At 47.3% G+C, this 22,569-nt stretch overlaps 1 protein-coding gene across 6 annotated transcripts in view; it reads left to right on the top strand.

The window, feature by feature from the left end:
- The window catches only part of WDR27 (WD repeat domain 27), a 197,384-nt gene that overhangs the window by 131,107 nt on the left and 43,708 nt on the right, over positions 1 to 22,569 (top strand). For 4 of the 6 annotated variants that reach the window (XM_061428597.1, XM_061428596.1, XM_061428599.1 and 1 more), the window contains one exon: positions 11,861 to 12,160. The exons of the other annotated variants lie outside the window; for them this stretch is intronic. In XM_061428597.1, the coding sequence (XP_061284581.1) occupies positions 11,861 to 11,976 (116 nt within the window). In that variant the 3' untranslated portion in view covers positions 11,977 to 12,160. Of the gene's footprint in view, positions 1 to 11,860; positions 12,161 to 22,569 lie in introns of those variants that run through there. 6 annotated transcript variants of the gene reach the window in all.

Genomic DNA, 22,569 nt, shown 5'->3' with positions numbered 1-22,569 from the left:
GTACTGGAGTGGGTCGCCATTCCATTCTCCAGGGGGTCTGCCCAACCCAGGGATTGAACCCGGGTCTCCTGCATTGCAGGCAGATTCTTTACTGCCTGAGCTACAAGGGAAGTCTCACAGACGTCAGTCTGCACCTGTTAGAGCGCAAGTCTGAGTGATACTATGTGATATTCGTCTGGCTGGCTGGCTTACTTCCCTTAGTGTGAAGTGAACATTCTAGGTCCATTCACGTCGCTGCGGATGGCGTCGTTCCCCTCTTCACTGTGGCTGAGTACTATTCCATCGAATACACCTGCCACATTCCTCTGCTCGTGGACATTTAGGTTGCTTCATCCGTGGTCTTACCATTTTATTGTACGTTAGCCTGTAACGTTTTGTACAAGGTTAAAAAAGGGGAAGAGAGCTGGAGAGGTCTCCTTTTGGCTCTATTCTGGCTACCCGAGAAAGTCCAGAAGTATCATAGGATGAGGGGGTTCTAATAATGGATTAGAAAAGATCAAAGCCGATGCAGGACACTGCCCCCTAAGGAGAGGCCGTTCATCGACTGGGAGTGGACCATCCGCGCACTGCTCCTTTCTCCTTGTAAGCTGTCATATTTGGAGTAATTGGACAGCACATCACTGACTATAGTTTTAAAATTCTGCTTCAGAGAACATTTGAAACTCTGTTGTCATTTTTAAATTTCTTCTTTTGACGGATGGGGCTGAACACTAAATTTTTTGTGGAGATTTCAGACCTGCCCCCTCGTCTACCACAAGGTCTCCCAGAGCATATAAGCAAGCACCTCCTGGCTCCCTTCAGCCCAAGACAAACGGTGGCTGTGCTGGAGGGCCTGGCGGCTGATTCATCCTGGCGCGGACACATCCGGGCTTCAGTTGGGCTGGGACCCAGGGCCCACGACTGAAGTGTGATACGCCTTCCTCTCCTCACGCCAGCGACAAGCTGGGGCCTCTCCCCTGGCGTCTGTGCTACCAGGGGTGGGTAATGAGCCACACGGCCCCACCCCTGCCCGCGTCACAGGGCGTGGAAGGTGGATCTCCCCTTCGGCGTTCCTGTGGGCCCATCACTTCCAGCAGGGAGGTGGAGCCGGGTTTTCTGAAGAGCTCAGACCTTGGGCCTCTGGAAGTGAAAGGGTTCGGCTGTCAGAACCATTTTCATATCTAAGAGTTTTAAGCAAATTAGACTAAACAAGCTTCTTTTGTGGTGTTTTTCATTAATTGTCCTTAAAACTCCAACCTATGAAGCATGATTGAAGGGGAGATTTACCTATGCTCGTTGCTCAGAATAAATGCGATGATTTTTCTTTTTTCTCTTTTTGCAAGGATGCTCTGAGTTTGGGGATTTATTTATGTTTGGGAAAGACATCCAGTGAAAGGATGGTTTGCAGATAGCCACACAGGCAGACCACGAAGAGGTGGTGTCTTAGGCTGGGTCCATGCAGGAAAAAGAACGCTGGAAACGTGGATTTTATTGGCATGATGGTTATGCCTTGTGTTTGGTTATTCTCGTTAATCACTTTCTCCTAGTTCCAGTCAACCGAGGTCAACCGGGTTCAACCGAGGACCTCACTCACAGGGTTCAGCCCCCCAGCAAGCAAGTCGGCCCTGTAATCAGAGCTCTCACAGCAGCTGAAGGCCAGAAGGGCCCATCCGACTTCTGACGGGTCAGCAGAGGACTGAGTATGAACGTCCGACCAGGCCTCGCCTGCTGCTTGCAGGCTGGTGCCCCTCTCTCTGAAATGCTTCCCTTCAGTTTGCACATGGAGCTCAGTATATACACAGCAGCTCTCACATTCGAACCAAAGTGTAGGAGACAGTCCTGGTTGTCCCAGAGGAGGTGATACTTACATTCTAAAGCAAGAGAATTTGCCATACCTAGTTCTCAGCATCTCCAACGTGGAAGCTGTTCTCATCCCCAGTGATGGATAGAACAGTCAGGGCGGACAGGATTCTATAACCTTGTCCCTGTTGGGCTTCCCAGGTGGCACTCATGGTAGAGAACCCGCCTGCCAATGCAGGAGACCTAAGAGATGTGGGTTCGATCCCTGGGTCGGGATGATCCCCTGGAGCAGGGCACGGCAGTCTGCTCCAGAATTCCTACCTGGAGCATCCCATGGACAGAGGAGCCTACAGTCCATAGGGTTGCATAGAGCTGGACTCAGTTGAGTGACTTATCACGCATGACCCTGTTGCCTGCACAGGAATGCCGAGGCAGGCGAGCTTGTGCGGCCTCACTAGGAGGGCACAGCGCCAGGGTCATGCCCCACCGCCGGACCCAGCTTGCACCCAGACCCAAACTCTGCCGCCTTCTACCTCCACGGGCCGTGTGCTTCGTGTGGGAACAGGGAGAGTGTGAAGCTTCTAGAGAAACGTGAGTCTGGGAAAAGCAACTATTTTCATAACTGTTTACACAATAAAATGTAGTCAGGGCAGCGTGATTTGCCCCGCTTGTCACAAACGTGGAAGACGGTTCTCAAGGAATGAAGAAACGAGTCTCAGAGTTTGTGGGAACAGTGGCAAAAAGGGACCATTGAAAAGCTTGTCTCCTCGGGGGATATCGAGGCACATGGAGGCTATGAGAGGGTCATGATCGTGGGGAAAGTAATGAGCAGAAACACTGAGCACTTCAGCAGCTGCACCGTGAGAAAGAGTCACAATTACACGTGCGCCGAGTGTGAGCGCACGTCTGCCCTTGGAGACTAGAGCCCTGGCCTGTTTCTCCTGTGCTCTTCAGTTACCGCTGGAATGACACCCCTGCTTTTTTCACAGCTGGTTGTTAGTTACCATTTTGCAGGCTTGCTCCCCTGTATGCACATAGGGGTGTGATATGTCTCTTTTAATGTTTCAGGCATTAAAATACCTAGAGGGTCTCTCGCTCCCCAAATCCCAGCACACGGTGTTGAATGACATTCCTCTCACTCAAGGTCTCTTGAACCCCTTGGCAGTCAGCGCCCCCTTCCCATCCTGGCCGCTGATGACACAGAAATCAGTGTAGACACACAGACACTACGTCTAGACACGCAGACACTTCCCTACGTGTCTCTTCAGGAAGTCAAATCAGTTGAATAGTACCATGTGTGTTTAGTGTATGGATTCTTCTACTTAGCCTAATGCTTTTTGAGACTTTTTCATATCGTTACACCTGCCAGTAGTTGGCTCCACTGTATGCTTATCACACTTGGCATATGCATTCATCGGTTGTGGATATTCTGGTTGTCTGAGTTTTAGTCTATTATGAATATAGCTACAGAAACATTCATGAACAGCTCTTTGGGCCAGCATATATTTTTATTTTTCTTCAGTTCAGTTCAGTCGCTCAGTCGTGTCCGATTCTTTGCGACCCCATGAACCACAGCATGCCAGGCCTCCCTGTCCATCACCGTCTCCCGGAGTTCACTCAAACTCACACCTATCGAGTCAGTGATGCCATCCAGCCATCTCATCCTCTGTCATCCCCTTTTCCTCCTGCCCCCAATCCCTGCCAGCATCAGTCTTTTTCAGTGAGTCAACTCTTCACATGAGGCGGCCAAAGTACTGGAGTTACAGCTTTAGCATCATTCCTTCCAAAGAACACCCAGGGCTGATCTTTAGAATGGACTAGTTGGATCTCCTTGCAGTCCAAGGGACTCTCAAGAGTCTTCTCCAACACCACAGTTCAAAAGCATCAATTCTTTGGCACTCAGCTTTCTTCACAGTCCAACTCTCATATCCATACACGACCACTGGAAAAACCATAGCCCTGACTAGACGGATCTTTGTTGGCAAAGTAATGATTCTGCATTTGAATATGCTATCTAGGTTGGTCATAACTTTCCTTCCAAGGAGTAAGCGTCTTTTAATTTCATGGCTGTAATCACCATCTGCAGTGATTTTGGAGCCCCAAAAAATAAAGTCTGGCACTGTTTCCACTGTTTCCCCATCTGTTTCCCATGAAGTGATGGGACCAGATGCCATGATCTTACTTTTCTGAATGTTGAGCTTTAAGCCAACTTTTTCACTCTCCTCTTTCACTTTCATCAAAGGGCTTTTGACTTCCTCTTCACTTTCTGCCATAAGGGTGGTGTCATCTGCATATCTGAGGTTATTGATGTTTCTCCTGGCAATCTTGATTCCAACTTGTGCTTCTTCTAGCCCAGCATTTCTCATGATGTACTCTGCATATAAGTTAAATAAGCAGGGTGACAATATACAGCCTTGACGTCCTCCTTTTCCTATTTGGAACCAGTCTGTTGTTCCATGTCCAGTTCTAACTGTTGCTTCCTGACCTGCATATAGGTTTCTCAAGAGGCAGGTCAGGTGGTCTGGTATTCCCATCTCTTTCAGAATTTTCCACAGTTTATTGTGACCCTTTATAAGAAATTGCCAAACCATTTTCCACATGACTGTGCAATTTGGCATTCCCTGCAGCTATGAATGTATAAGAATTCCACTTGTTTCACAATGAAAGTATGATATTTATTATTTTATCCCCAGCTGAATATAAAAGAAAAAGTGATTATGGACCCATTTCAGTTATGAATAAATCTATGTGAATCCTTAATAAAACATGACTCACTGAATCCCACTCTGAACTTAAAAATACATCTTGATTAAGATTTATCTCCAAATGCAAGATTGGTTCCATATTAGAAGGTCTAAGGTCTTAATTCACTACTTGAATAAGAGAAATTATTTTGTATTGTCTCAGTAGATGCAGAAAGAACATTTATATCCACTGCTGTTTAAGATTAAAAGGAACTCTAGCAATGTAAGAATGGTATAGGTTATTTGGCAAAACTCAGAGCAAATACTAAACATAAGGGACAGATTTTGCAAGCATTCTCTTGATGATGAAGCACATGGCAAGAGCAACTACTCCAACAACTTTTAACATAATATTGGAGATGGTGGCTTATAAAACAAGGAAAGGCAAATGAGAGTGAAAGGGCTTGAAAGAAAGACAGAAGTCTTGTATTTGCAGATTATTTCATTCACTTAACTGGAAAAACTAATACAGTAGAATCATTAAGCTGTTAGAACTAATATGAGTTTTCATGGTTATTAAATGTAATAACTAGTAACATTGGTCAATACACCAATAATAACTAACAAAACTTATAAATAAGATTTCCTTTTTATAGCAGATAACACTTGAAAATATCTATGAGCTTAATCAGAAAAAAAAATGATCATGGAAAAAATTTAGAAATGCTAACAAACTGCATAGAAGATCTAAATAGCATTTTATATCCTTCCATAATTTAAGTTACAGCCTAAGATTATAAGGTTGCCAATTCTTCACTAATTTATCAATTTATTGCAGTCTCGATCAAAATTCCAGTACTACTCAATGAGCTTATTCCAAAACACATATATTGGGGAAAAAAAGGCTAAGTCAGCTTCATATTTTCCCTATTAGATAATGAGAAATACTTCAAAACCATAAAAATGAAAACAATGTGTTATTGGCTCAATAACTGAAATAAAGCCAGAGGAATATATAAGAAATTTCACAGATATTTGGGAACTTATATTAAATATGACTCCACAGAACTGTGGGGGAAAGATAGATTATTTGGTACAATGTTTAAGGAAAAACTGGCTATTTTGAGAAAAATTAAGCTCTTTCTATTTAAACATGCATACATCTAATGACTTAACTATTTAAATTTGAAAGGGCAAACTGTAAGTAAGTACAGTAAGTTATAGGAGAAGGGCGTTGTGACCTGTGCTTGGGAAAGACGTTTTCACTCTGGTTCTTCTCAGTCCTTACAGTCTTTACTGCAGTGCCTTATACCCTTACTAGGTTTCCAGTCACTTTAAGCATATTGACTTAAAGACTGTGTATGATATGACTCTATTGTCTAAAGTTTTTGTATTCCATTTCTGATGGTTATTGTGTCCACCAATTCTACTTGACAGGAAATCTTCAAAGATGACCACGATCAGAGTTTATCCTTGAGGGTCTTGCATGACTTTAGTTAAAGGAATGGTTCAAGAGGGTCTTGGTTTGCCCTGAGGAGTGCTCTGGGTCTTCCAGCCAAGACCACATTTTTTTTTTTTGTAAGCATCTTCGCTTGGACATCCTGTGTCAGGTAGCATAAGCTAAAACTGCAAGAGCAGTCCTGTGGTTATGGATTTGTGAGGTGATTTCCTTACCTCAAGCTGAGATAGGCTTGTCTTCATGGGCATACGGGTGGTCTTTCTGGTCCACATTTCACTCAGCTTTAAACACAGTGTCCTCAGTCCCAGCTCCCTTCCCGAGACCCCAAGCCCTTGCCTTCTGCGTCCACATGACTGTTAAAGCCCAAGTCCCTCACCTTTTAAAAACAGAAATCAGCAATTTCCTGAGGCTGACAGAGTGTGCCTCATGAACTTACGACCCTGACTATCTGTCTTTTTTTCATTTTTGCCCTTATTTTCTTGCCTGCTTGACTATATATATTTATGCATTGTGGGAAAACCTCAGACTTGTTACAGCCTTCACACTAACTGCCCTCAGGTTTGCAACACACACTGGAGGAATCAATACCCTGGCTTCAGGCAAAATCAAACATCCCGTAACATGTAGTAGAATGCCTTTCTGTTAAGCTAGTCCAATTTGGGCTTCTGTCCCTGGCAACCAAGAGAGTCATTCGTGTCCCCCTCTGTGTTCTCACGGCCACTTTACAGTCCTTGCAGATGAATCAGGAGTGTTTCTTTTCCCTGATTCTGGGTTGCACTTTGCCACCAGGCTTCAAAGGGACTCATCTCATGTTCGCATGTCTTTTAAAACGCATCCTCTGGAGCTCAGTCAGGCGCTGTCCTCCTGCAGCTCTGCTTTCCATGAGGCCCTGCACCCACCCTGCCACCTCTTTTCTCTTCGGCCCCTGATGGCACCTTGCTCCAGAAGGACCAGTGCAGGTACCAGGGCTCATGCAGCATATGTTCCACATGCAAGGAGGACCTGACATTCAGAGGTGTTCAGTCCTCAGTCGTGTCCAGCTCTCTGCAACCCCATGGGCTGCAGCAGGCCAGGCCTCCCTGTCCTTCACTATCTCCCAGAGTTTGCTCAAACTCACGTCCATTGAGTTGGTGATGCGATCCAACCGTCTCATCCTCTGTCCTCCCCTTCTCCTCCTGCCTTCATTCTTTCCCAGCATCGGGGTCTTCTCAGATGAGTCAGTTCTTCTCATCAGGTGGCCAAAGTATTGGAGTTTCAACTTCAGCATCAGTCCTTCCAATGAATATTCAGGGTTGATTTCCTTTAGGATGGAGTTGTTTGATATTGCAGTCCAAGGGACTCTCAAGAGTCCTCTCCAGCACCACAGTTTGAAAGCATCAATTCTTCGGTGCTCAGCCTTCTTTATGGTCCATCTCTCACCATGACTACTGGAAAAAGACACCCAGAGGTTAATTCCTGCCAGATTTGAACAACATTCAGGTGATTATGATCTCATACGTTTATCCACTGGATTTTGTTGCTTATCCCTTTTCTTAATGGTTCAAGAGTCTGGAAATAGCAGTGGTACTGCTATCTGAAAATTGTTTATATGGTTTCAAGATCAGTTCTAAGAAAGGATTGTTAATGTTCTAAGTTGTTGTTGGTATGAGATTTGTAGCTATGTTTTGCAGACTGAGTTTCGTTTTGTTTTGTTTTCATCCCAGATATGTGTGGTATCCCATTGTCTCTGATATAATCCAATTCAAGAGAAATTTTAAAATAAATTTGACACATGCTCATGAATATGAATTTATTTTGGGACTTGTGAATGAGAGTAATTCTGCCCCAATGTGAAGTTTTTCTTTTAGATTTTTATTTGAAGTAAGAGCTAAGTTGTCCCTCTAGAACAGTTCACATCCTCAGGCCCAGATCTGACCGTCAGCATCAGTTCAGGTTATTACAGTCACCAGGCCTTGGTCTTCCAGCCTCCAGACCGTGAGAATTCAATTTTGGTAGTTTGTACACTGTTCAGTGTTCAGTGCTTTAAGTCCTGAGCTGGCTAAGACGCGGCATTTGTCAGGAGGGGGCCAAGACCCTGCGGGTGGGCCTCCGTTTGATTCTCGGCTCCAGTCGCTCAGGACCCCTGGGGCTGGGTCACAGCACCATCTCCAAAGCACCTCTGGTTCCAGGGCCGGGGTGTCAGGGTTTTTGTGTAATTTTGGCACCCCATGTGACTGTGGGAACTCTGAAGGCCCGTCTGCCCCACCACACTGGACATTGTTAATACGGCTGTAAACACAAGGAACACTGCAGCCAAGATCAAAGTCAACTTGACCTTGAGACGGCTGGTGGAGTTGTTCAAACTCTTGACCGTAATACTGAAGGATGCAACATGCTGACTCAGGAAGAAGGACTGGAAGGAGGGTGAGGCTGGGGCCGAGGCCCCGTGGCCTGGGTGCCAGGGGCATGGTCAGGACTGACCCAGCACAGCGGCTTCTGCAGGGTGTGAATGCAGAGAAGGCTCTAGGGCTGATCCAGATTTTATGTCACTTGACAGACAGAAGGGTGTCACAGCAGGACAAGTACACCTTCCTTGGATTTGAAGTTACATTGTGAAACCCAGGTGGCCTTAGACACAGCAATGTATTAAATACAGAATTTCAGTGCAGATTCAAGGCCACTGCAGGGCACCTGGAAACGCCCGAGCTGAGGCCTACCCACGATGCATGGGGGAGTGACTGTCGGCTGCAGGAGGCAGAGGTTGCTAGCGTTAGAACTCTGTCAAGACATTTGGCAAAGGGAACACCCACCCAGCAGGTTCAGAAGCGCCCACCTGTTCAGGTTTCTCTGGCCCCTGTCATGAAAATCTGCTTCCACTGACAAAATATTCAAGCCACGGACCGATAGGGCTTCCCCAGCTGCCGGGGCCCAGCCCCAGTGGATCCGGGGAATTCGAAGGGGAGACGGCGTCGGCAATCAGGAGACAATAGCTTAAGTGTTAATTAGAGATATAAAGAGTGGTTAGATAGGGATAGCTCAGTGAGAAAATTCAGTGGAGAAAAGAGGCTGCATAACTTGGTTTACGTGGAAAACCAATAGAACTCCAAGACAAGGAGTTTGCGCCACCCACGTAGGCTGCAGGCGTCCTCCTGTTCTCCTGAAGGAGAGGAGACACTAAGGCCTCCCCAGTCAGATCTTAGAAGCCCAGGCAAAATTAGTAGGCTTGGCGAGCCTCCATGCTCCAGATGGGAATTCAGCCAGAAGGTGAGAGAAAGAACAACATGGGGAGACCAAGCTTTGGTGAACAAGGCCCGTAGCTTTATTTTCAACAGGGGCTTATATACCCTAAGTTGCACATAGAGGATAACAGGGGGTGTGAAATCATGCAAAGTCAGCAGTCTTTGTTCCTTATCAAAATCAGGCTTTCTTTTCTGCAAACTTATTGTATATGTATGGTTTAGGTGATATACATCATCTTCTGGCCAGAAGGCCTGTTAGCGTTTTATGACTCTGACAAAGGTTTGTCAACCGTAAGACTTATTTTCTCTAAGAGTAATTATTTTAAAGTTTGGCGCCATCCTCCGAAGGTGTTAGATAAAGTTGCATTCCTATAGGGCAAAGGTGCAGTGGGTTTATACAACAAAGGAAAGAATTTATTACCTTAAGGGTCTAAAGTTGTTAGCACCAGGGCCACTACTTATTTTTTCTATGTACCAACGATATTAATTAATACACTTCCAAGGATACAATCAGGGGGTGTGGAAACCTGGCAGCAAGCATCGGCTCAACAGTGAAATCTTCTACTAGTTCTATTCTGACAATTTCTAACTCCCCGAGAGGCTCTATACTATTTGAATATCTTAAGCTTCCCATGCCTCTCGTGGTTGGGAGACTGTAAACAATCATATGTGTAGCTGTAGGAGTCCGGGTAAATCTGTCAGGCAAGTTAGAGAGCCATCTGAGGGGGTTGGATTGAAACACTCCTATTATGCCTAGGAGGCTAATTAGCTAGGCTCTAAGTTGATTTCCTTCAGAGAAAAGGTGGTTGGGGATAGCCCCCCGTGACTGTCAGAGGAGTTGGTGAAAGTCATGAAGCAGTAAAACAGACCGACTCCGGTTTAGGGGTAGATGCTCAGGCAGACCCAGAGGGGCACCCCTCGAGTTCTGGCTCGCCTTGCCCACCAGAACTCTTCCATAGGACCTTGTCATGGGTGGGGACTCCTGTGCTGGCTGCCAGCACCCAGCCTTTCCACGGAAACCACTTCACTCATTTCTTCTCTAATCAGGTTGATGAAAGCAGTCCCACCCCGTGTCATTTTTAGAAGATCTGTGTATTTAGGCTGTGCTGGTCTTGGTTGTGACTCTGGAGATCTTTGGTTGCAGCATGTGGGATCTAGTTCCCTGAACAGGGACCGAACCCAGGGCCTCCTACTGAGAGTGCAGGCTTAGCCCCCGGACCACCAGGGAAGGCCCCCACCCCACCCGCACTGTATTGTTTAAAATCACAAAATCCACTTTCTTGGGGGAAAGAGACAGCTGGAGTCTGAGATGAGCCTGTGCTGATGTGATGAGAACATGGAAGCCAGCCAGGGCCTTGGGAGGGGGGCCGTGACCTTGGGAGGGGGCCGTGAGCTCTGGAGGGGGGCCGTGACCTTGGGAGGGGGCCGTGAGCTCTGGAGGGGGCCGTGAGTTCAGGAGGGGGCCGTGAGCTCGGCGCAGCCTCGTGGCCTGGACTCACGGCACCACGTGGAGCAGGGATAGGTTCTCAGCTGGCAGTGGTTCCTGGCAGGGACCCTGCTCAGGCTCCGCAGGGACCCCGGCTCGTGTGCTTGGCCCCCACATTCACCTGTTGCTGGAATCACCTGGTAAAGGGCGCACCGCTGTCCCGGTGAGACGGGGGCTCCAGCCCCCGGTGGTGCTCTTGGTGAAGCTCAGGGCCCCGCATGGTCTGGTCCAAGTTCCTCTCAGTTCTGACCATGTGGGCACGGGCTGGGGTACGGTCAGAGCACAGCAGTCGTTTCCGTACGAGCTCAGGCTGGGTGGACGCAGAGTCGGGAGATGGAGAAGGAAAGCGGAAAGCAGGCATGGGGGGGGCACCCCTGTGCCCTGCTCTTCCCCTGCCCCTGCCCCGCCAAGTTCATGTGGTGAAGTCCTGCCCCTGCTGTGGCTGAATTTGGAAAGAGCCCCGGGGTGGGGTCCGCCCCCGTGGGGTGGCCTCGTAGGAGGAAGGGAGCCCCCAGGCACACGAGGGGCGGAAGGGCAGTGAGCACATGCTGAGCGCCCCGGTGGCCAGACGGGAAGTGGCCTCAGCAGAGCTGGAGCGGCGCCCTGACCTTGGACTTGAGCCTCCGGCTGTGTTGTTACCCCCACCCCCCCCCCAGGCTATGGGCAGCTGGAGCCCACAGGCATGGGGCCGAAGGCTGGCTGGCCTCTGCTGAATTTGCCCCTGGAAACACAGCCCCAGGGAGGAGCAGAGTGCCGGGGGGCAGCCAGGCTCCCGGTTCTGGGTCCTGACCCCGCCTCCCGCCCCTGCCAGGCAGGAGTGGGTGAGGGCTGGGGCACAGGCCCATGGTGTCCTGGTCCCCTCCACGGGCCGCCTCGTCCCAGTGACCTCAGGCCCCCCACTAGATGCCTCTGGTCCCTGAGCTCTGTGGTTGGTTGGGGCCATGGGACATTGAGCCGGACGCCCTGTCCCCTCTGGGTAGTGTAGACAGACTGACTGACCACAGCTCTCACAAATGTTAGAATGGCCCCGGAATGCAGTTTGGGTTAATCAAGCGTAAGCACAGAGCATGCTGTACACATAGACACTTTTGCTCTGTGGTCTATAAAACGTCAGTAAGGAAAACGTCCCCCATGAGCTGCTTCTCCTGAGAATCAGCTGATTCTCAGGAGAAATCACAGATTTCTCATGTAATAAAAGGGGATGGGAGCCACACATGTTTTATTTCCATCACAGCTCGTCACAGCCACCTTGGATGGCAAGCTTCAGCTGTTTCAGGCCGAGTGATGCTGACCCACGGGCTGGGCACCGCCTGGGCTAGAACATGGCCTGAGTCTGGGTCCTCGTCCTGAGAGATGCCAGCGGTGTCTACACCACCCGCCCGTCTGAGCCACCCTCTCAGTCGCGGCCTGCCCACTCCTTGCTGGGGATTCCCTGCCCTGGAAAAATGGAAATGGTGTCCAGCACTTCTGCACAGAATTTGGTCAAGTTAAAATAGAATGTTCTTCTATTTTAATAAAAGATTATAAAAAATAATCTCTTATTTCTTTCATAATTTAGTCTTTGCAGAGAGAGGAGGGTGAGAGAGAGACAGGGACAAAGGGACTGAGAGTCAGGTGCGGAGGGGGAGAGGGAGACTTCCCTGGGTCGGTGGGAATACAACCCTGCTGGTCCTAAGCCCTGGCCTTCTGGTGGACGCGCCCCAGCTTTGCTGGGTGAGCCAGCCTCTGCTGGGGCCTCCACCCTCACACACAGCTTGGCTTCTGGGCTCCCCCCACCACTGGAGGACTGTCCAGCGGGGACAGAGTCCAGTCACCCTCACACGATTCCTCAGAGATGCACCTGCCTCCAGAGACCCCAGAACCAAGCCTTTCTTGAGCCCCAGAAGAGTCAGGATGCTTCTAGAACTCTTCCAGATACAAGGACCCAACAACACTGGAGGCCGTCCATGGGGAAATGCCCCAGGAAACTCTAGTGTTCCCCATTCCACCAGGAACCTGCAAGCCCCCCACCCACCCCCACCCCCACTGCTCCCCGGAGATTGACTCCCCCTGCTCCTCAGAAACACCCGGGGCTGATTTCCTGGGCTCCCTACTGCAGTTTCATTGACCAGAAATACACACGTTTCTTCTTGCAGTTTCCAAGGAGCAAAATTTTAGAATAAGTAATTTTAATTTTTCAAACATTCAGACTTATTCAGATACTTTAATCCATTTATAGTAACTATGTTGTTCTTCTTTGTTAAAATTACCTTAAAACTAACTTAAACTAAGTAAGTGAAGCAGTCTATGGGCAAGCGAGCTCATGGAATCTTATTTAATATTCTTAATTTCAGCTACATCATTTTCATTTTTAACTTTTTATATTACCCTTAATTCTGATAAGACACCCATTGAGCAGGAGTCGCTGTCTTCATCTTCAAGTGTACGGTTTGCCGTGTGAACTGCTGCCAGCACCCACTCGAGCTTCTCCTCTTGCAAAACTGACCTCCTGTCTCCATTAAATTCTGACTCCTGCCGTCCCCCAGCTCTGCCACCCACCAGTCCAATTCCTGTCACACGACCATGCCGTGACTCCTCCAGGCACCTTGTGTAAGTAGAACAGGCAGCATTCGTCTCTCTGTAACTGGCTTGTTCTACTGAGCATGATGAGCTCGAGGTCCACCGTGCTGTAGCAGGTGCCAGGACTTTCGTCCGTTTAGGGCTGAATGCTACTATTCCGTTGCATGGATGGGCCACATTCTTCTTGTTTGTCCATCCATCGATGGACATGGGGGTTGCTTCCACACTTCAGCTGCTGTGAGCCACCCTGCTGTGAATGCTGGCTTCCAAGTGGCTGTTTAAGACATTGCTTCCAATTCTTTTGGATAAACACCTGGAAGTGGAGTTGCTGGATCATGTGGTAATTCTTGTTTAATTTTTTGAGGACCCTCAAAGCATCTGTACCATTTTGCATTCCCACCAACAGTGCGCCAGATTCTATTGTTTTAACAGTTTTGTATATGACTTTTTATACTAAATGTTAGTTTCTGTTATATATTGCTTTCATTTTATATAAATTTTCCAAAAGTCCTGATTGCAGTTATATCAAATGTGACTTTAAGAAAAATACACTTTAAATTATTTAATGTCAATGATAGCTAAATAATATCTTAAAGAAAAACACTGACACGGAGATTTATCAAGGGAAAATGTAGGACAAAGTAAATTCGGAAAAGCTACTGCTGGGATCATAATGGCCATGTCACAGGGAAGGAAGTGTGACAATGTCAGGAACTATAGGAGTGAATGAACTAATGAGGACAATTATGATTTTGTGACTTTTGTTTGAAAATTTTTGATTCTTTAATCTTCTGATTTTTCCAGATTTGAAGAAATCTCCTCTCTTAAACTATGACTTATAACAAACGATTTGGTAAAGTATAACTTTGTGAACAAAGATGAAACATTTATCTTTTTTTCTCCCTACCTGATCCCTCTAGAATTAGAAAACTCAGTGAGTATTGTTATTTTTATGGCAGTTCAGTTATGTTGAGCAAGAATCTCTTCTCTTTGTGCGCAAGTCGCTGCGGTCATGCCCGGCCCTCTGACTCCAGGGACTGGGCTCCCAGGTGCCGCTGTCCTTGGGATTCTCCGGGCAAAGATGCTGGGGTGGGTTGCTGTTTCCTCTTCCAGGGCATCTTCCTGCCCCAGGGATCGAACCCTCAATCTCTTATGTCTCCTGCATTGGCAGGTGGGTTCTTTACCATGAGTGCTACCTGGGAAACCCATTCTTCTTATAGCAGGACACAATTGGAAACACTGTTTCATTACCAAAACTTTGACTAGAAAGTATCGAGAATGTGTACAGACTCAGATGTGATCAGACAGTTTGCAAAACCAGCCTGATAGTTTGTTCACTGGGTCCCTGGCAGCCTTATCAGGTAAGGGAGGTCACTTCTGGGCAGGTACAGGAAGTTCAGGATATTTTGGTGACCTTGAGAAGAGAGAAATTAACCCAAATCTGTAAGTATCACAGACAAAGTCTAAAGGTAAATTCTTGGCTTGGTTCCTAGCCTCCAGAGGCTTTAAGTTCAATCTGAGATTCCTTGTGAGAAGAGTCTGCAAAGCAGACGTTAAAGAAACAAGACGGTCAGTTGGAGTACTTGCTGTACTTATATACATAATCAAGCCAATGTGTTGAAGCTACATTTAATTTGTAAACGAATTAGTCTTACTGTGTTTTCTTCAGTAGAAGTGGGGATAATCGTAGCAGGAAAACGCTTCTGTAGAAGGTTTGCTGTGCGGTTGTGGGCATCAGATTCTAGTTCTGTTAACTGTGTTTGAGGGTTTGGGTTTGGACCTGTAAACTGGACTAGATCCTAAGTTTTCCCTTTTTCCTCTAATCTCAGGCCTCAGCTCTCCAAACTATGTTCCCAATTTGTCTCCCACCCTCCAAATTGGAATCATTAAGAACTAAAATGCCCTTTTCTTGAAGCCATGTAAGCTAAAGTTGGGTAATTTGATATAAACTTAGAGAAATCACAGCAGCTCGTGTTGCCATAGCAGCTCCGTGCCTGTCGCTGTGTGGTCACTCAGAAGGATCCCAGAGACATTCAAGCTGCAAACAGAGAAGCTCTCAGATTGCCCCTGCAGGCCTCACTCCATCTGAAGATGCTTCAAACCCAACATCCTGAAATCTTGACTGGCGGCCTTAGCACTCCACAAATGGGACTATTGTCTGTCCCGGTCACTAAGCCTTGTTTTTCCTTTGTTTCCATGGAAGCACTTTGTATTCAGTTCAGTTCGGTTCAGTCGCTCAGTCGTGTCTGACTCTTTGCGACCCTGTGCACTGCAGCACGCCGGGTCTCCCTGTCCATTACCAACTCCCGGAGTTTACTCAAAATTGATTTCTTATTAATAAAAACCTTGTGCAAATATGTGCAGCACATAGGCCCAATGTGAGGAACCCACCTACATCGCCACTTCCTGCAGAGACACAGCCTCTGATTGAACTGACCTACTCTCAGGACTAGGAGGGTAAGACAACCCACCAACTCAGAACAGGTTCAAACCTACTTACACCAAGCGGCCAGACAATAAAGTGTTCTACAATGTCACCAAATCTTTGACTAGATTCCTTGGGACCCCAAGGTCACTGACTTGGTTTTATTGCAGGACCCTTCAAGTTTGGCACAGCTGTTACAGATGGAATTTCAGACTCCTGTCTGTGTAGTTATGACAGGGTTGTGACTAGAGTCCTGTTCAGATCCGTGCTGTCTGAGTTGCAGTGCCCCCTCCCCCTGACTTCATGCATAAGCTACCTGGGTGGTCTCATCCTCAGCTCCTCACAGTTGATTCTGATGACTTGGTATCACAGGGTGGGTTGAGCCTAACAGGTGGGATTGTTCTTTTTTGTAATGCAAGTGCCTGACTTCAGCTTTGATTGCCAAGACTCTCACCTCAAAACAGGCATCAGATTCAAGGAAGGCTTCCTGGGAAAAGGGCCAGCCTACCTCCCCCATGGAGGTGCCATTATTTGGAAGATCTTGTTTGATTTCAGTGACTGGTCATTGGACCACTTGATTTATTCTCTCTTCCTGCATTTTAAATTCCTGCTCTTATGTTTTAAATCCCCCAGTAAAGAGGGAGCCCAGGAAAACCCTAGGGCCCCAAGTGGAGCCCCAGGAAAGGTAGGACCGCAGGCTTGTCCTCACAGGACCCGTCTCTCCCTCCCTCCTTCTGTCTGTCTCTCTGTGCCCTGACCTTGCTGTGTGGCACCAGCTGTGCCATGCAATTCCAGGTTCTATAAGTAATGAACCTCTAGTTTTTGAGTTTCCCAATAGCAGTGCTGAGGAGCGTCTTGCAATCATAATGAGAACCACAAGGGCTGGTCCAGTCACAGTGCCGGTTATTGACAGGCTGGAACTGGCACACAACATCTATTAAGGTTCCTTCTCGGTATTTGAAAGAGAAAATGACTCATGTTATGTGGCATATGTCATGGGTTTGCACAACTTTTGGCATACCGTATCTTTCTAAACAACAAAGCAAGAATGTGATTGTGGTCCACCCAAGCCTTGCCGCAGAGGGGGTGGTCTAAACAAATTCTGGAATAAACAATTTCTGCTCATTTTTGACATTCTGTTTAAAGACATTCTTTTCAGATGTGGGAGTGCATTCCTTTTCATTAGTAGAAGTGACTTCGGATTTTAGACTTTGGGAGGAAGGTGCCTGGGTGTTTTCATAATAAAGGTTCTATTATTAGTGTTTTGCAAATGGTTGACGGATAAACAGTGGAAAGGATGACATCTGTGGGACGTGCTGACACCTACAGATGCCTCAGTTGGAAGGAGGGGTTCAAGTGGGGCGTGGACAACTCAACATTTGAAAGGATAGCCCTCCAGATATCTGGTAGCAATCTTGGTACTGGTACTATTAGACCAAACCATATTAAATTACCAGTATTTGCTAGATTGGTGCTCTTATCGTCCGAGTGACCACCTCTTCTCTATGCCTGCTCCCTTTCTCAGGGAGCACGGTGGTCAGGGGTGTCCGCCCAGCGACCTGGGTGCCTGCAGGCTCGAGCCACCGTGGGCACATCGCTGGCTACGACCCCGAGGTCATTAACGCCTGTCACATGTCATTTGAATTTCAGTAGCAACTGTTTATAGAGAGAAGCTCCAAGTTGAATCACTGTGTACTAAATTTGTAGTTACCCATCTGGATAACAAAACAAACTATTGGCAGGAAGAAAAGGAAAATTACAAAAACATAACAGGATGCGTGTGCAGGTCGTACAGCTTTCTCTCTGAAATGCAAGACTCAGTAAAGACGTTTTCCACACTTGGAGCTTGGTCTCCCGTGGGCTCAGCGTCGCCTTCCTCTGACGCGGTTTTGCCGGTAGCGCTCAGCCCCTGGTCTGCGCGCACGGGCTGCGTCCCCGTGTCTTCCTGGGAGTGTCTCAGGCTTGACCCCGACTCTCAAGCTGCTGCTGCCGCCTGTCTGATGTCCTCCTGCCCTCCTGCCACAGCCTTTCTTTGCGGGATGGTCTTCAAATGTCCAGCAGCCTCGTCTTCTCCAGGGAGGACCCTGTTTTTGTAGATTACAGAGATACACTAGGCACCAGGAAACGATCAACTTTTCACTAAAGAACCGAAACTTTGCTTTTGGATCTGGAGAGCCACACGTGACAAGTCCCCAGGCATGTCAGGTAACATTCCATCTATAATAAATAAGCCCTGGGTGGCTGAAACACATCTCAGATAGGTGAGAAAATATGAAAATGAAAACCTTCCTAAGTGAAACTACACTGATTTACTCTCTACTCCAAAACAAGCAAGTACCATGTTTCTTTCAAAGATGTGGAATGCAGTATGCTCCGGCTGTTTTAAAGGAAACCATACTTTGAAAATTTGGGGGTGAGATAAGTTAACCATTTTTCTTTCTGAATGGAGAAAAACTTTTATCTTCAAAAGACAGTATTAGGAAAATCAATAAGCAAGTCACAGAATGGGAAAGAATGTTTACAGTACACACATCATACTAAAAGCTAGTGTCTGCATAACATAAAGAATTACTGTGGTGTTCAGTCGCTAAGTCATGGCTGACTCTGGAACCCCATGGACTGCAGCATGCCAGGCTCCTCTGTATCCACTATCTCCTGGAGTTTGCTCAAATTCACGTCCATAAAGAACTAATATAATTTATTGTAAGATATAAACAGCCAAAAATGGGCAGAGTAATTGAACAGTCACCTCAAGAAGATATACGAAGGGCAGTGTGAAAGGGAGAATTGCTCAACACCTCAGTCATCAGGGAAAGGCAATTAAAACCACAGCGAGATGCGTCTAACACTCACTAGAGTGCCAGTAACTTAAAAAGACTGACAATCCAAGTCTTGTCAGGATTTGGCCATAACTTTCAAACAGGCCAATAGGGTGTAAAGTGGAATGGTTTATGGAAATGTTTGGCACTTTTTAAAAACTTGAACACATATTTTCCCTGTGTCTCAAAAATTCCACTTCCAGATATTCATCTGAGAGAGAGAAGGCACATGTCCACAGAATGCCTTGCATGGGGATGTTCACAGAAGCTTTGTCACAGAATCACAACTAGAGTGAGCCCTGAGTCCATCCCCAGGATAGTGGAGGCCCTCTGGCTGTGTACAGAGGGCACACTTCTCACTGATAGAGGTGCTCACTTCTGCCACACGCAGTGACATTGATGGATCTCAACTATTATTATCCCGAGGGGAAGAAGCCAGAGAGAAAAGAGTACACCGTGTAAGAGAAATTTACAGGAAGTTCCAGAAGAATTCAACCAAGCCTGTGACAGGAGGAATCGATGGCATCCAGGCCGTCTGGGAGGGACAGAGACCCTTCTGGGGTGGCAGACACGCCTTCTGTCACCCACGTGGGCTTCTTAAGTGAACGCATTTGTCAGAACGGAACACGCCACTGTATGCAGTGTTGTTTCAATAAAGTGTTTCTTAAAAGACAGACGCAGATGTGTGTGCCTATTTCCAGTAAAGGCTGAGTAGTGGATGTGACAGAACAGCAATATCAGCAGTAAACTGGGTCTAACTCCCTGCTGTGTCGCCCGCTCCCTTACTCAGCAGCTCTCCTCCCGCACCGTGGCTCCGGGCGCTGCTCTAGGACCCGGGTCACACAGTGCAGGGAGGCGCTTGGTCCTGGAGGGACGGCAGCCTGAGGACCCCCGCCTCCATCTCAGGGGACTGGTGGCATCAGAGCTGCTCACTGGGGGTGGCTGCGCTCATTCCTGCAGAGCAACAGCCATGACTGTTCTAGAGGTTTTCTTCGTACAGCCCACCATTCAAAAGCCAGAGCTCTAATTCCAATAGGTGTGAGTGTGAAAAGTAGATAGTGATGAGTGAGCATTCTGGAAGAGAAGCACTCTTAACTCTGGTGCTGGCATTGTCTGCCTCACTCTCTGCTGCTCCAGTATTACGGCAGCTGTTGGGCACACACAGGCCTTCCTGCGACATCTCCTGCCCCTCAGTTCGTTTACAGTATTGTCCTGGATGGACATGAGTGTGCACCTCCTTCTCCTCCATCCCAGGAACGCTGTTCTAGGTTGGAGGGTCCACCTTTCTGTCCACATCCTCCAAGCCCCCACTCTCCTGTGTGTGCATGAAAACTCCCCTCCTCCATCTGCATCTTGTTCTTTCTAATGTCTTCAGCCTTTGATGCTGAAGTGCTAACTGGACGACGTTCAGGTGAGAGGCGGCAGGGCTGGGCCCTAGGAGTGTGTTGCTTACACGGGCCCTTCAGAACCACAGTCCTGCAGGCGCTGCAGGGCACAGGACTCAGTGTGGCCCAAAGGCTTTTTGTTTCCACGCTGCCCAGTTCCATACTGAGGTTTCTCTCCCCTATTGCAGTAGCTCAGATAAAATCTGTCTTGCTGTTTTAACAAATGTGCAGCACATTACATATATATATATATATATAATTGAAGTACATATAACATATTTGTACAATGTCCAACTGATGTGTTCAAAGATCACATATATCCTGTGATCTTTTTATTTTCATTTCCTTAATGCTTGCTGGATATTCCCCTCTGTCAACCCCAGAAGCAACTCAGACTCACATCATAAGCTGGACTCGTTCTCTGTCATCTCCAGCTGGCTTCTGTCAGGATTCTGTTCTGTCAGTGGCCTCATCACCCATCCATTCACACTAGCTAGAGACCTCGGAAGCCCCTCCGACACCTGCGTGCTGGGCCTCACCTCCTCTCCATCCACGTCTCAGTAAACAAATCTATTTGAAGAGATTAGTTAAAAGACTATTGAACTGAATCTAAGGAGCTAGAGACGGGCTCATCCACTGAGCAGCCACAGCAGCAGTCACCGTGTTCAGGCGCAGCGAGGCAAAGGGGATCGAAGAGATGCCTCCTTCGTGCTCTCGGGAGGCTCACATCTGACAACATGGAGACAAGACTGATCCAGATGACTGTCAAGTCAAAAAGCTCCTATTGCAGATGGATGATTCTGTGTGTAGACATGAGTAACTGTTGATAGCCCCAGTAGAATCCCTGAAGAGAAATTCTTGGAAGAACATAATTTGTCCTGAAGGCAGTACCGTAACAAGTATCTGGATGGGTATCAAAAGCAGTGTTTGAAACACATGAGGTCGATGGAAACCCCACCTGCATCTGTCTGACCATGAGTCCTGAGGGTGCAGTCAGAGGAGACGGGAGGTTGAGAACCAAGAGTTCACTCTGGAAACCTGAGGTTCAAGGAGTGCACAGTTTTAATCACAGAAAGAAGCTCTGTATATTAAATATTCCTGTCGCTTTAATTCCCACACTGCAAGTGCTATCTAAATGGTGAATTAGTAAAATCCAACCCATACTGGTCCATCTAGTTTTATCTTTATGAGAAGAAACAAAGTCTGAAGACCACTCTGGAATTTCAAGATGCCTGGCTGCTTAACGAAGTTTAACCAAATGTTTTAAAGGAAAAGAACTAATTAAGAAAAAAAAAAAACCACAACATTTTGTATGAGATTGTTTGCAGATTTGTTTATAATAGTATTGACTTACAAAAATTGTTTCACTTAACTGACATATGTGAGGTTCAAAGTACATATAATGAAACGTATTAACATGCAGTGAAAAAGTTAACAAATGTGGAACAGAAGTCCAGCTTTGGAGAAGTAATGTTAAGGATGACTTTGCACTCAGGTGTAGTTGGTGTTACAATTTGAAGCCAAAAGAACAAATTTAATAGAGAAACATCTGCATATTCGTGGGGAAGAGTTTCGTTATTTTGAAATCCTTGAACTTTAAAGATCCACTGAATTACAGAAATCCATTTGCACTTTCAAATTTCAACTACCTCTGTCAATGAGAGAAAAAAAGTAAGTTCATAAATGATCGCACATTTGAAGTCTATTTTAATGAGATCAATTTTTCCGATTTTGTTTAATGGCAAGACGGGACATTCAGTCAATTAGAAGATGTGATAACTTGTCTGCTCAGGAGAACAAGGACTGTTGTTTGTTAACCAATGGTGATTATCAGAATGATTCAGTACAAATTCTGAGTCAACAGATCACTGTAGCCAATTTATTTACAAAGCCTGATGTAAAAGAGTGATATCTGCAAGAACACATTAAAGTTTTCATTAAAGTTTGAGAAGGTAGTTTTGGAAGAGTCGTTCATTCTCAGCATTCAAGAATGTCGTGAATGTTTTACCTTTTCTTTCAAGGTCATAGAATATAAGGAACAGAGAAACGAGCTTTTGATCGTCTTGCCCACGCAGATGCTCCTGCATCCCCGGGGTTGCTGCCCAACGCCAGCCAGACAGGCGTTTCTGTGTTCTGTGCGTGGGAGCTTGGGAGCCCCAAGGCGCTGGCAGAGGCCAGACCCTCCTCGTGCCCTGCCCCCTGCCTTCGTGGCTCATGTGACCCTCCTGGCCGGGATCTGAACCACTGTCCCTGAACAAGTCACCCTTGTCCCCACGGCCCCTTGGCCCCTGACAGCCCCACGCTTTAGAGCTCCCCCAAGCCGGTGCCCCCAGGCCCTCCCTGTCCTGGGACCCACACGGCCGCCATCAGCTCTGTCCCCATAGCCTGTGCTGGACGTCATGACCCGACATCTCTGGCTGCTCCATGGGGCAGCTGCCTGGGGTTCAGTTCTGCTTTGCGGAGCAGCGGGGGCCTGAGCCCGGCCCTCCACGCAGTCCCACCGCGCACAGGGGTGAGTCCGGCTCTCTGGTCTGCAGACTCCATGGTTTTTCTCTAAACGGCAGGGCCTGCTCATAAGTAAACCACACCCATGGTGAAGCTGCACATATGAAAACAGACTTGGGGGGCACTGTGGGTAGCAGGGGGAGAGGGGCCCCCAACACTGCCACCTTCTCCCTTGCACCCACCCCGCCATGCAAGGACTCGGGGGCTCATGAGTTCATGGAAGTGAAACTTTCCACTTGCCCAGCCCAGG

The sequence above is a fragment of the Bos javanicus genome, chromosome 9, assembly GCF_032452875.1.
Source record: "Bos javanicus breed banteng chromosome 9, ARS-OSU_banteng_1.0, whole genome shotgun sequence".
Lineage (NCBI taxonomy): Eukaryota > Metazoa > Chordata > Mammalia > Artiodactyla > Bovidae > Bos > Bos javanicus.
Note: the sequence above shows the minus strand (reverse complement) of the source record. Positions and strands in the feature narration are given on the sequence as shown.